This window comes from Tripterygium wilfordii, chromosome 2 (genome assembly GCF_013401445.1).
Source record: "Tripterygium wilfordii isolate XIE 37 chromosome 2, ASM1340144v1, whole genome shotgun sequence".
NCBI lineage: Eukaryota > Viridiplantae > Streptophyta > Magnoliopsida > Celastrales > Celastraceae > Tripterygium > Tripterygium wilfordii.
Window position 1 is genome coordinate 1419339 of NC_052233.1, and position 12718 is coordinate 1432056.

The 12718-nt window shown below is 39.7% G+C and overlaps 3 protein-coding genes across 4 annotated transcripts; 1 reads left to right on the forward strand and 2 right to left on the reverse strand.

Annotated features, from left to right (window-relative positions):
• Positions 1 to 4659: 4659 nt before the first annotated feature.
• Positions 4660 to 6467, reverse strand: LOC120006516 (protein NONRESPONDING TO OXYLIPINS 2, mitochondrial-like). Of its 2 annotated transcripts, none has more exons than XM_038856577.1 (3): positions 6234 to 6467; positions 5450 to 5610; positions 4660 to 4963 (listed from the first exon to the last, which is right to left on the reverse strand). In XM_038856577.1, the coding sequence occupies exons 1-2, from the start codon at positions 6386 to 6388 to the stop codon at positions 5460 to 5462; spliced, it is 306 nt and encodes a 101-aa protein (XP_038712505.1). In that variant the 5' UTR covers positions 6389 to 6467; the 3' UTR covers positions 4660 to 4963; positions 5450 to 5459. The 2 variants fall into 2 exon arrangements, with proteins under 2 accessions (XP_038712505.1, XP_038712512.1); XM_038856584.1 differs by having other exon boundaries at positions 5492 to 5610; positions 6234 to 6466.
• A 467-nt stretch (positions 6468 to 6934) lies between these two features.
• Positions 6935 to 8526, forward strand: LOC119980227 (zinc finger BED domain-containing protein RICESLEEPER 2-like). The gene is made up of 3 exons (XM_038822844.1): positions 6935 to 7174; positions 7311 to 7713; positions 7861 to 8526. Exons 2-3 carry the CDS (start codon positions 7324 to 7326, stop codon positions 8524 to 8526), a joined length of 1056 nt encoding a protein of 351 aa, XP_038678772.1. The 5' UTR covers positions 6935 to 7174; positions 7311 to 7323.
• A 1795-nt stretch (positions 8527 to 10321) lies between these two features.
• On the reverse strand, positions 10322 to 12109 carry LOC120012256. Its single transcript, XM_038863597.1, has one exon. The coding sequence runs from the start codon at positions 12026 to 12028 to the stop codon at positions 10478 to 10480; it is 1551 nt and encodes a 516-aa protein (XP_038719525.1). The 5' UTR covers positions 12029 to 12109; the 3' UTR covers positions 10322 to 10477.
• Between the last annotated feature and the right edge of the window lie 609 nt (positions 12110 to 12718).

Below are 12718 nucleotides of genomic sequence, written 5' to 3' on the forward strand. Positions count from 1 at the left end.
ATTACGTCTACGACGTCTTTGTCTCATTCGTTTCTTCGGATCCTCTTTCTGGACTTTTGGCCCAAGCCTAGAAAATACAGAGACTTTTTGTACAGACTCCATTTGGTTTGATGTTGACGGATTATCACCAATCCGTTCAAATACTGAAATTCGAGTATTTTGCTTTTGTATTTGGCTCTGAGCAAGAGGCTCTACGGGCTTGTCATCATTATACTCAAAAATCTGTATCATGATTGGATTGGCCGATGCTTTCTTTGCTCTAATTCGGATAGGGTGTGAGTCACGAGATTCATGTCCCAATCCGTGTTTTGGTTGTGGAATAGATATTCCTTGTTTATTTATCACCGGAGCTTTTCCACTAGACAGAACGGAATCAAGGTCGCCAAGTTTGCATGGCTTCCCTTTTCCGTATCCAGCGTTCTCCATGAGCTTCTTTACACGTGGATCAAACCACCCATTTGAGTGGTTTCCCAAAGTTTTAGGAAGCTCAGCTTCCTCGGCATTTTCTTGTATAGAATTTAAGTCCACAATTTTCCCAATAGAAGGAATCGGAAGGATTAGGTCTTCCTTGAGAATGTCAACATCTCTCTTTGACAACTCAATTTTTGATGATTCCTTTACAAAGGTTCTTGATAAGATGCCCTCAATTGAGTCATCTTTTACGTCATTTTTTGATTCCGGAATCAACACTGGAAGGGCTTCTTGGGGCATATCTTCCTTTTGGTAAAATTTTGCATCCGCAAAATGAGATTCTTCACTTGCGAATGGCTTTGATTCGGCTACAATGCATTTTTCCTTGCCATTTCGACTGTACTTGAAGCATTGGTGCCATGTTGAAGGAATTACTCCATTTTCATGTAACCAAACACGTCCCAAAAGTAATTCATAGGATGTTTTGGAGTCGATTACATGAAATAAAGCTGATGATATCAAATCATCCATCTCAATCTTTAACCGGACTGTGCCAATGGCACGTTGTCCTTTTTGATTGAAACCTTGGATTGTGAGTTTGCTTTTAGAAAGCTCATTCACTGAGATTCCAATCTTTCTCATTGTATGAATCGGCATAATATTTACAGCAGATCCACAGTCAATGAGGATTCGAGATATTTTGTGTTCTCGAATAATTCCACTAACATAAAGTGGCCTGTTGTGAAGTCTCGTCCCAAGCTGTAAGTCATCGTCCGTAAAGGTAATTGTTGCCATACAATCACCGGGACTAACTTTTCTTATTTGGGAAATTATTTTCCCTTTGTATTCTTCCGGATTGAGCAGTGTTTGAACTAGCGCCAAACGAGTATCTATTGGGAGTTCAAGGGCTTCCGAGATGTTCATGTCAGAGGGAATTTCTTGGAGTGAAGTAACAACTCCTTTCTTCTCAATGCTTGAGGCTTCCATCTTAGAACCATTTCTTTCTTCATGTGACTCTTTAGAGTCTATTGCACTGATCACATATGATGTCATATGTTCATCTAGAAAGTAATCTTTTGGAAAGTATTCCTTAAGAGTTACTTTCTTTCGGGGAGTTGAATGAGTGCTTTCATTCTCAACCTCAACATGTGTCTTTCTTCGATTTCTTCTTAATCGATTCTTAGGCCGAGATTTTTTATTTTCTCTCCTTCCGAGAATAGGTATTGGACTTGGAAGAGACCGGATTGGTGAAGAGTATTGTCTTTTACTTTTCACTTCTATCCAACCTTCATCTTCACTTTCAGAAGATGAATCATACATTTCTGGTGATGAATCCCACACATCCAGATCATCCGTCATGATTTCATATAACGTTGGCCTATTTGGAGCTTGTGGCCTCGGCATTCCGGGATATGCATAGACAGTGGTGGCTTCTCCATCTACAATGAACTGGACTCTTACAGCTCCTTCAGGAAGCTCAGCAGTCAGTTCTATATTTGATGATTCCTCGTTAGTTATGGACGAGGGCATCGTTTGAGCTTCCATTGATATTGGAATGGGGTCAAATGACCCAAAAGCCACCATTCCGCAATTGACCTCAACATTGTCAGTAAGATCGAGATCGATCTTGTTTTCCCTATTCAACCGCATGATTATGTTTTTGAAGACAAAACATTTCTCAATCGGATGACCAATGATCCGATGATACTTGCAGTACTTAGGATTATCAGTTTGGCCAATTTCTTCCGGCCGCTTTGAAGTAGGAAGCTCTATGAGCTTCTGTTCAAGTAATTGGTCTAGAATCCCAGACACTTCGGAATCCGCAAATGGGTATTCCTTCTCTTGCATTTGTTTCAAGGTTGGTCGCTCCTTGACTTGAGTTTGATCTTTACGAGTCTTGGACTCGAATTTAGATTTAGATTTCTGTGTAGAAATCTTAACTGGGTCAGTAGTAACAACCATGGATTCTTTAGTCCGTGAAGGCTTTGAATCCTTTTTCACTTCTTTCTTTAATTCTCGAGGGTCACTTGGCAAATGGCTTCCATGCCTTGCTATTTGGATTTCCAAGTCATGAGCTCGGGTTGCAAGTTCCTCGAAGGAATGTGGCATATTAGCTTGAAGATTGTAAAGTAACCCCCAATGCATTCCTTGAACACACATATCGATGGAGGAACTTTCGCTTATACGTTCCTTGCAATTTAGGACAAGGTTCCTCCAACGTTCAATATACTCGACCACAGCTTCTTCTTTATTCTGCCTCATTCTTGCGAGTTCCGGGAGGCTAACTGTCCGTCGGGTGCTATAAAAGCGAGTTAGAAACTCGCGCTCAAGTTGATCCCAACCTTCAATAAAACCAGCTGGAAGGTCAGTATACCATTCAAATGCAGCTCCTTTTAGGGAACGCACGAATTGTTTCACCATGGAATCACCAAATGTACCCGCATTATTGCAAGTTTCGATGAAATGAGCAACATGTTGCTTTGGGTTGCCCTTCCCATCAAATTGTTGGAACTTAGGGGGTTGATAACCCCATGGCATGCGGATTTCATCAATCCGGCGACTATATGGCTTTGCATACACTAGAGATGATTGTGGGGCTCCACCATACTGAGCTCGGATGGTGTCTACGATCATGTTTTGGAGTTGATTCACAGAGAGTGAAGCAACAGATAAGTTGGTCGAATCGCGGAGAGCATTTTGTGCTGTCAAGCGATCTTGCTCTTCTTGCTTTTGTTGAGCTTTAAGAGAATTTGAACTTTCTGGAGCTTTACCTTCTCGTGAAACAAAGGTTTCACGGCTCGGTTCCGTGATTGGTCCTAAGGAATCCAATCGGTTTATGAGTGCAGCAATTTGTTTGTCCTTCTCTTCTAAGGACTTTGTCAATTGATCAATGGTGACATTCATTTGTTTCACCTGATCTTCGGAACTTGTTGCCTCGGTCATCATAACCGGCACAGGAATATCTGATTCCGACGTTGGGATGTAATTATCCCACTTCCGTGATGTGGATTCCTCATATGAAGGGTTGGAATATACATATTCCATTCCTTTTGACTTGGGAGATTTAGATTCGGATTCAGCCTCCGAAGGAGAGGTGTAATCACCCCACTTTCGTGATGCCAACTTCACGGAATGAGATTTAGACTCGGATTCATCATCTGAGGAGCTGGAATATACATATTCCGTCTCTTTTGATATATGGGATTTGGATTTGGATTTACTCACATGAGAAGCTGGAATATACATATTCCGCCTCTTTTGATTTATGGGATTTGGATTTGGATTTGGATTTACTCACATGAGACTTCTTTTGACCCTTTTTTGAGAATTACTTAAGAGGAGAAATCAATTGTGATTCTCCAGCTTTAACTCGCGTACGAGTTGCGTGAGAGACGTCATCAGTGACGTCAATCTCTTTTGAAGGAATCATGGATTCCATAGTTTTGATGAATTTAATAAATTCAACTGAAAGATGAGAGAAGAAGAGTGTCCCACCGAGCGTGCCAGAAATTTGTACGCACCAAATTCCTCAGTATAAATTAAATACACTTAGAATTTGATACAAATTACAAATATTTAAATCAAAGTGGATTTGATCTCTTCTTTTGACGTATTCCACACGAATACGGAATCCTCTGATTTTAGTTGAGTGCTTCAAACAAATTCTACGAATTTGTAATAAAATCCAGTTGGATTTGAGTGTTGGACTTGAATTTAGGATTTGATTGTCGGACTTGAGACTTGATGGAATTCTAAGAATTCTGGATTTAGAGAACTTGAATTTCACTTCCGAGACTTGACTTAGACTTGAGACTTGAAGGAATTCTAAGAATTCCGGATTTAAAGAACTTGGACTTTTCACTTCCGAGACTTGACTTGGATTTGAGACTTGAAGGAATTCTAAGAATTCCGGATTTAGAGAAGAAATTTGAGAGAGTCTTTAGATAGTTTCTCTCTACTCCTCTTTTTTTTTTTTTTTTTTCCAAATGAGCTTGGTATTTATAGGCAAAGGGAGAAGTGAAATTTACTTATGTACCCTTGGCCTTAACCCTTGACATTAAGGGTATTGTAGAGAAATCACTTAATCAATGATTATCCCTTTAATTTTATTTTTATTTTATTTGAATTTGATTTGATTTGTATTTATCTTAGATTTTATCCATTTAACAATATTTTGGGCTTCATAAATTATTTTAATTTAGAGCCCACTATTTTATTTAATTGGGCTACAAATTTTTTGTGTCTACAAATGGGATTCAGGAATTTCCATTCACTAGAGAATGCTTTTAATATGCCGGCATGTTCAGAGGTTACATCTTACCTTACACTAATATATCACAGAAACTAATGATAACTGAAAATACAAAAACAAGTGATAGAAACCTTGAAATGGAGGTTCCTACAAAACCAGTATTTGAAAAATTTCAAATTATGCTTGAAACCGGAATATGAATAGAACATTTTATTAAAATTTTCCTAATCAAAAGGCACGATTCCCACTTCATAATGCTCCAGATATCATTGCTGCACCATCCAATGGCCTTTCAAGTACCTACATGTCAAACAAGAAGGTGCATAAGCCTGTGCATGAATTGTCGGAGCTCTGCTTCCCTTGTTCTGAGGGGAGGTATTCCCGCCTGGGTGTCGAGGAAGCAAGGCAATAAAACAAATACCTGACTGGTAGCTTATTGTTATAAGTGATGCATAAATTATGACAATCATGGAACGGACTCAGTTACAAGAATGGTTTTCAAGTACATCTTGCCAAAAAAATAAGTAGAGTAATACATCAAAGAATGTGCACAGGACTACTGGAGCCACCTGATATACAAATGAAGCATGTGAAAGAAATATGAAAGAACATGGATGCAGATCACGAAGAGAAGAAATTGAGTCATGCAAAACTATGCTCAAGATACAAATACTAGATTAATTGACAGATCCGCATATGAATGGCATAAGCCAAAAGTAAAAAAAAACACATAGCATTCCTGATTTTTTTTTCCCAATCATTTGTCCTATAAACAGTATGACTCACAAAGCCACTACTAGCGATCTTGACAAGTACAGCAGAAGGTACCGTGAGGCAGCTCGCAACAAGCCCGCAAATTAGCAGTAAGGTGTGATGTAAGGCGGGCCGTAACCACCATGCTATGAAGAGGTAAGAAGGATTGAGCACATCCCAATTCTCCAAAATTCCTAGAAAAGCAGAACCAACCAGTGATATAAATACAAGTTATTTAACCATAAGATACTGTAAGGAACGAGAAAACACAAATTCCTGATATCCCAAAGCTGAAAAACAAACACACACGCTGACATCCCAAAAAGAGATTCTACTCAATCAAATATATTGAATTCAACGGTACAGTAACCAAGAAAATTGAGTTCAGAGATTATGGGTTTTTTCTTTTAAAATTCTAACACCAACAGAGCTCCTAGCTCCACACGACTATACATGTAAATGTAGCAAAAAAAATTCAATTAAAAGACAAATCTTTTCAGCAGATAATGGTCGAAGTAGGAATTCTCTTCCAAATTTCTTATACTGGGCTTCATTTCTCAGCAATCAACAGAGATGAAATTGTCTCCAATAAAAGGCTAGTGTTAATAAATAATTAGTCGCCTCTGTAAAAAAGGTCGATTCTCGACGGATGTTAAGGACTCTCAATGCAACCAAAAATCTAAGGTGAATTGCACTCATACTGTGATACATGTCTGCTCTTCCCAAGTCAATTCCTCTATTATTAAAGACGGGATTTCAAAAAATGATGTTATTCCCTTTTCTCAATCAATTTCTTCGCTTCCAATACTACACGTACCTGGTGGCAGCAAAGGGAAGGCGACGCGAAGGCGAGCGAGGGGCGGGGAGCTGAGGTGGACGGAGGCGGGGAAGGGAAGACGAAGAACGTAGCGATGGAGCCCTTGCGGCGGAGATCAACGACCGTGAAATAGATACTCCACTGCGCCGAGCCATTTCTTTCTCTCTCGGAACAGTGAGTGTAGATCAGTTCCACTGGAGCGCAAGGGTTTTGTTTAGGCCAGGGCTTATCTGGTAATTACGCGGGGTATCAAGTAAAGTAGTAGTAGGAGAGTTGATGCGCCTTCGCTGTTAAGATCCGTCCGTTTTGTAGACTTTTATTAATACTTTAGGAACCTTGCCCAAAACTAGGGGTGTAAGCGAACAGGGCTGCCCGCGAGCTATTTGAGAGCGGCCCGATAAAAGCCCGCTCAAGCCCGGCTCGCAAAATAAAAGAGCCGGGCTAGGGCCCCATTTTAAGGCTCTTTCTATAAAAGGGCCGGGCTTGAGCATGGTAAAGCTCGATCCGTAAGCCCTAGGGCTTTTATATTTTATATATATATATATATACACACCAACATCGGTCATCATTGTAATTTTCTTTATTGGTTATTTGTTAATTGTTATCACTTATTGGTTATTTGTTATGACTTATCTTGACTTTATTTTATATTATCTTATCTTTTGTTTATGCGCAAAAGGGGCATACATTCTCCACTTTACTTATATTATCTTATCTTCACACTTCACTTTACTTATATTATTATCAAATATTAATTTTACTTATTCATTTGAGTTGTCTTCACTCGTCAATCATCACGCGAAGGCCGAAAAGGCGAAACTGTATAGGGTATTAGGGTTTGTTCATTTGAGTTGTCTTTTCTTCTCTCCAGTCTCCAGCCTTCGCCGCGCCTTTCACAGTCACAGCTCCAGTGTTCCACGCCTCCACCGCGTTGGGTTAAAGTGAGTTCTGTTTCTTCATTCTCTATTTTTAATCCTTTTATTCATTCTCGGTTATGTTTCTTCAGTCTCAGGTCTGATTACATTTTCTTCTTCATTATACTGCAATTAAAGTGACTTATTCTTCTTCATAGGATAGGAGAACTGAGAACATGACAAATCTAGAGAACATGCCAACATTGGGGTCTTCCCATCAACAATCTGTTTCAAGCTCTCCTACTGCAATTTCAATATCTGGTGCTACACAGAGCAATCCGAGTAATCCTATTGCTATTGATGATGATCAACAAGAGACTGCAGAAGGTGGCCTGTTTGAGACGAAGAAAAGGAAAAAAACATCTGTAGTTTGGTTGGAGTTCAAGGATGTAATGGGGAAAGATGGAGTGAAGAGAGCAGAGTGCATTCATTGCAAGGCAAGGCTGGTTATTAGTGGAGGCACTACCACTCATTTCAAGAGGCATCTAGATGGATGTACAAGAAGGAAAGTAAATTTGAAATCACAGAAGATGCTGAACTTGATTCCATCTCCAGTGAACAAGGAAGTAGGTATTGTTTCTAATTTTCAATATGATTAAAGAAAAATGAGAGAATCAATTGCACATTTTATTCTCATGCATGAGCATCCTTTCACAATTGTGGGGCAAGAGGGTTTTAATTTAATGATGAAAACTAGCACCCCACATTTTCAGGGCATTAGTCGTGCTACTGCTAAAAATGATTGTATGGCTATGTATGAGATGATGAAAATTAAGTTGAAGGCAACGTTGAAGAATGTGAACAAAATTAGCTTGACTACTGATCTTTGGAGATCAAATCAACAAATAGAGTATATGGTGGTTACTGGGCATTTTGTTGATGTCGATTGGAAATTACAGAAGCGGGTTCTTAGTTTTGTGAATGTGCCTCCTCCACGTGGAGGTGTTGATATTGCTGATGCTCTGTTTAAATGCATGAATGAGTGGAGGATTGAAAATAAAATCTACTCTATTGCTGTTGATAATGCTTCTTATAATGATGTTGCTATTAGAACTTTGAAAACTACATTATCTAGAACTCAGAAGTTGTTGCTTGGAGGTCGGTTGTTCCATGTTCGTTGTTGTGCACATATATTAAATCTTCTTGTGCAAGATGGCCTTAGGGTTGTAGAAGATATCATCCATAATGTTAGGGAGAGTGTTAAATTTGTGAAACAATCTGATTCTCGGCTTCTCAAATTTAGTGAGATTGTTAAACAATTGCAGTTGCCTTATAGAAAGCTGATTTTGGATTGTCCCACACGTTGGAACTCCACATTTGAGATGTTATCTATTGCATTGAAATTCAAGGATGCATTCCCTCTTTTCAATGAACTTTGATGCCGTAGCTTGGTGGGGTTTGAACAACCTCAAGTTTCGTACTTTATCAAGGATGGCGTGTGATATTCTTGCAATACCAGCTAGCACAGTGGCTTCAGAGGCTACTTTTAGTGCTGGTGGTCGAATCATTGATAGCTATCGATCTTCTTTAGCCATTAAAACTGTGCAAGCTTTAGTTTGTGGTGCTGATTGGGTTCGAAATCTGCATGGGGTAAAGGAGAAAGCATCTAAAGTGAGTAATCAATATTATTTTTGTGTTGTTTTGTCATTTTAAACTAAGCCTTATTCAATGTTTTTAAATCAAAATTAATATTGTTTTTGTTTTGTCTTTGTAGACTGAAGACATGCCTCAAGAGGTTGTGTTGCCTATTTGATGGAGGAATGAAAAGTTTCATTTTGCATTTGATGGTCAATTGGTGTTTTTTTGGACTTTTGGACTTTTTATTTTTATTTTTATGAATGTATCATGTATGAATGATTAATTTGGTGAACTCTGGTTTGTAAAACTATTAATGATTATGTTTAAACTTGATTTTATATTTGAATAAGTTTATCAAAGGGCGGCCCGCGAGCTGAGCTCGGGCCCGCGAGCTTTTCATAGGGCCGGGCTCGAGTTGATGTTTTACAGGCCCTAACGGGCTAGGGCCGAGCTCGGGCTTCTCATAAAAGTAACGGGCAGGGCCTGAGCATGGCAAAGCCCGGCTCGGCCCGGCCCGTTTACACCCCTACCCAAAACCAACACTAGAAGAGGGGTAATGCAATTTTTTTGTCACCGAAAAATATGTTCAAGTTCAACTCAATCATTTAATTTGCAAACTTTTCAATTTAAGTATCAAACATTTAAAATTGTTCCTACTTACTCAGACTGAAAACTTTCTGACTTTGTGGTCCGTCAAAATTTTAAAATTGTTCCAACAAAAACTTATAAACTAGGGCAACCATATATAAAAATGGTTAACAAGTGTTTCATTGTTGACCTAGCTCTCGAATTTGTTGTACCAACGATCACGTATGTTGCAGTTGAGAAAATCTAGGGTTGAGAGTACCAAAATATATGATTTTGTAGAGAGAGACTAATTTTAGATTTCGATAATTTTAGGGTTAGAATGGTTTTTGCGGGAGTGATAATTTGAGGGTTGTTTTTTGCCCGCTTAAATTCGTGCAACACCAACTCTATTTGTCCACATCATCCTGTTAGGAAACGATAGTAGCTTTTAATGTTTTTCGTTATATCAAACAACCATGTTGAATGTTTAACTAGTCAAAAAGTAAGAAAGATGTCCGTCTAAGTAAGTTGGAACAATTTTAAATTATTCATACTTAAATTGGAACGTGTGCTAATTGGATGAACGAGTTGAATTGAGTCATATTTTTCAGCAACCAAAACTTGCATTACCCCAAGAGAAGACTTTCCACGCTCATTTTATTGTTTTAGCTGGGAAAATTTATATATATGATCACAAATTTTATACTATTATTTTGTCTAGTAACAAACCGAACATTGTATTGTATAAAGAATACAAGTCTAATACCATTTTTTTTCTTCAAAACTCTATATATGATTAAATTATACATCAACTTATACGTTTGATAGCAATATTATATTATCTTTTACGATAGGCTTCATTATACTTGTCATCCTTGTCGAGTTTTCTTGTAAACATGCACATGCACAGCTTTCTTGTGAAAAAGGGGATTATGTTGCCTTTCTATGATTTTGATTTCTATTCTGTCACTAGCTAAAGTCTATGAACTTGGAATTCTCCTCGTTCAATAACCAGTGTTACAAGGAATAGAAGCATATACCGTATTAGTTTCACAATCAGAAAAACAATTCAAGAGACAGAACATATTTCACAAATATAAATTAAGTAGTCTCATATATATACATATTTGTATGTATATATATATATGTGTATATAATATATACATACTATTGCTAACTCTATTTTCATGGAATTAAAGGCAGATCAACCTCGTCGCACCATTCCACACACCTAGTCTCATAATACGAACTCCTTACATGATTAGGGCAATAACTTAACCAAACTTGCCCTCCAATTCTCCACTTCAATACACTCCCTTCCATTTCTTTGCTCAATCTCCAACCTACTCTCCCCCCACACTCATCTCCACAAAGAACCAACCCACCCGTTTTAGTAAACGCCCTGTTTTCTCCACCATATCGGTTTCTCAATTCCCCGCAGCCGCCACCTCCGCTCAATATTTCTTGCCCCGTCACGTTGTCGCACAAAACGGCGTCGAAAATGGCAGCGTTCCCTTCCGCATCCTGGTCCCACCTCCAATTCTTCCTCTTCGTCCTTGTCGTCATTCTCGCCCCCGCTTTCACTCTTGGCACCTTTGAATTCCCAGAACTACTCTTCACAATTCTGTGCATTTCAACTTCTTTTTCGGCATTACCCGTGGATCGACCCAAGCTCAACCCGCCCACATATGTTGCGCCCACCTCTGGTCCGACCCAGACCCGAACTCTGGACGGGAAATGCCTCTCCTCACCATATTCCACGTCATCATTCTGTCGAAATCCTAACTTCGCCACGTGGAATCGTAAATTATCAACGCGCGCATTAACCTGAATATAACCGTCGTGGAACATAACGGAATACTCCAACTGAATAACCGCCTCAAGTTGCTGGTGCGCCAACGCGTATTTTAGCACTGATTCATTGGCTTGGACAATAGGGAATTTACTACTCGGACTGGAGTTTACCGGCTTCATCGCCAACACCGGCGAGAAACCCTTCAAGACCCAGAGGCCGTGAGACTCCATTGCATAAGAGAACCCCAAAGGACCTGGCAGGGGTGTTAACGTTTGTAATCCTACTCCCACCTGTCTTAAAATAAGCCATTTTGCTAGTATGTACCCAACGGTGCGCATGAAACAGACCTCCGCATCTACACCCACCGTGACCAAAAAGGTTCGCAGAACTTGCGCGTGAATACACGACAAAGCTTCGAGGTTCGGACCAAGCAAGGACTCGAAGTACATCGAGCCTACTTCACTCGGCGCGTCGCACACACACAACCAGAATAGTCGAGTCAGGAAGAGTAGATTAAAGAAGCTCGAGAACGACTCGGGTGAGTGAGTCTCCATTATCCACGAAACCGGCTCGGGCTTGAGTTCTTGAAGCTTTGAACGGGGACAGGTACTATTATGCGCCGTGGGTGAGCGTGTTATGATTTCGCGGAGAAGCTGTAGCACAAGGGGGAGGAAGGGTTTTTCGGAAGAGAGATGACACGTGTCGGATGTCCAGAGAACCTTCTGGTCCTTCAAGGAGTGAAAGCCGCCTAAGCATACCGTAAAAGTCAAGGCCTCAGAGTTTGAGCCAGAGAATCGCTCAGCTCTGAGTTGGAATGTCCGCGTTGTTTTGTCATGATCACTCTGGCGTGAACTATAGAGGTCAAGGTGGTAAGGTGAGTCCGACTTGGTCCACTCGTCCGAGTTGGGGAGCTCGCATATCCATGACCAAATATCCATCATTCTTCCTTTTATTTTGTATGAAAGGTAGGCTGTGAACTGGGTTTGTTTTGTAGTATTTTGAGAGAAGAAATGTAGCGGAAGTGGCAACAGGGTGGTTGTGGTTATAAGGATATAACGAGTGATGGTGGTTTAGCCAACTCGGAAGTAACATAGGCCACTCATGACATGAAATACAACAAGTGGTTCTGTGTGGTTACTCGTCTATAATTCGGGATTTGTGGGGTTAAATTGACAAGATATTATGTAACAGTCTGTCCCACTACACTATTAACACTTTGTCCATTTTGAATCAGCTCATATTAATTCACACGACTTTATAATCTTAAACCCAATATCAACTCGATCATATTAATATGAGTTCAAGAAAAACACTTGTTACTAGTTTTAAAATTTGACCTTATATATTTTATACTTCATATCTTCTCGAGACAATGTAAGACTAGCCCTATCGTCATTTAATAGTTTCACTAGCACCACCAAAATTGACACTACAGAGACTTGTGACTCCGTCCACTCGAGTCGGCTGTTGCTACAGCAAAACGTTTGGAGTGGATGGTGACTGACGTGGACGATGAATATCAAGACTTTCCGGGGTTAAGATGGCTTACGCGTTTAGTGTGGGCCGGGACTAGAAAATTAGAATCTGCAATTTTTTTAAATTAGGTAGTGGAGTTACGTGTGCTCACCAGC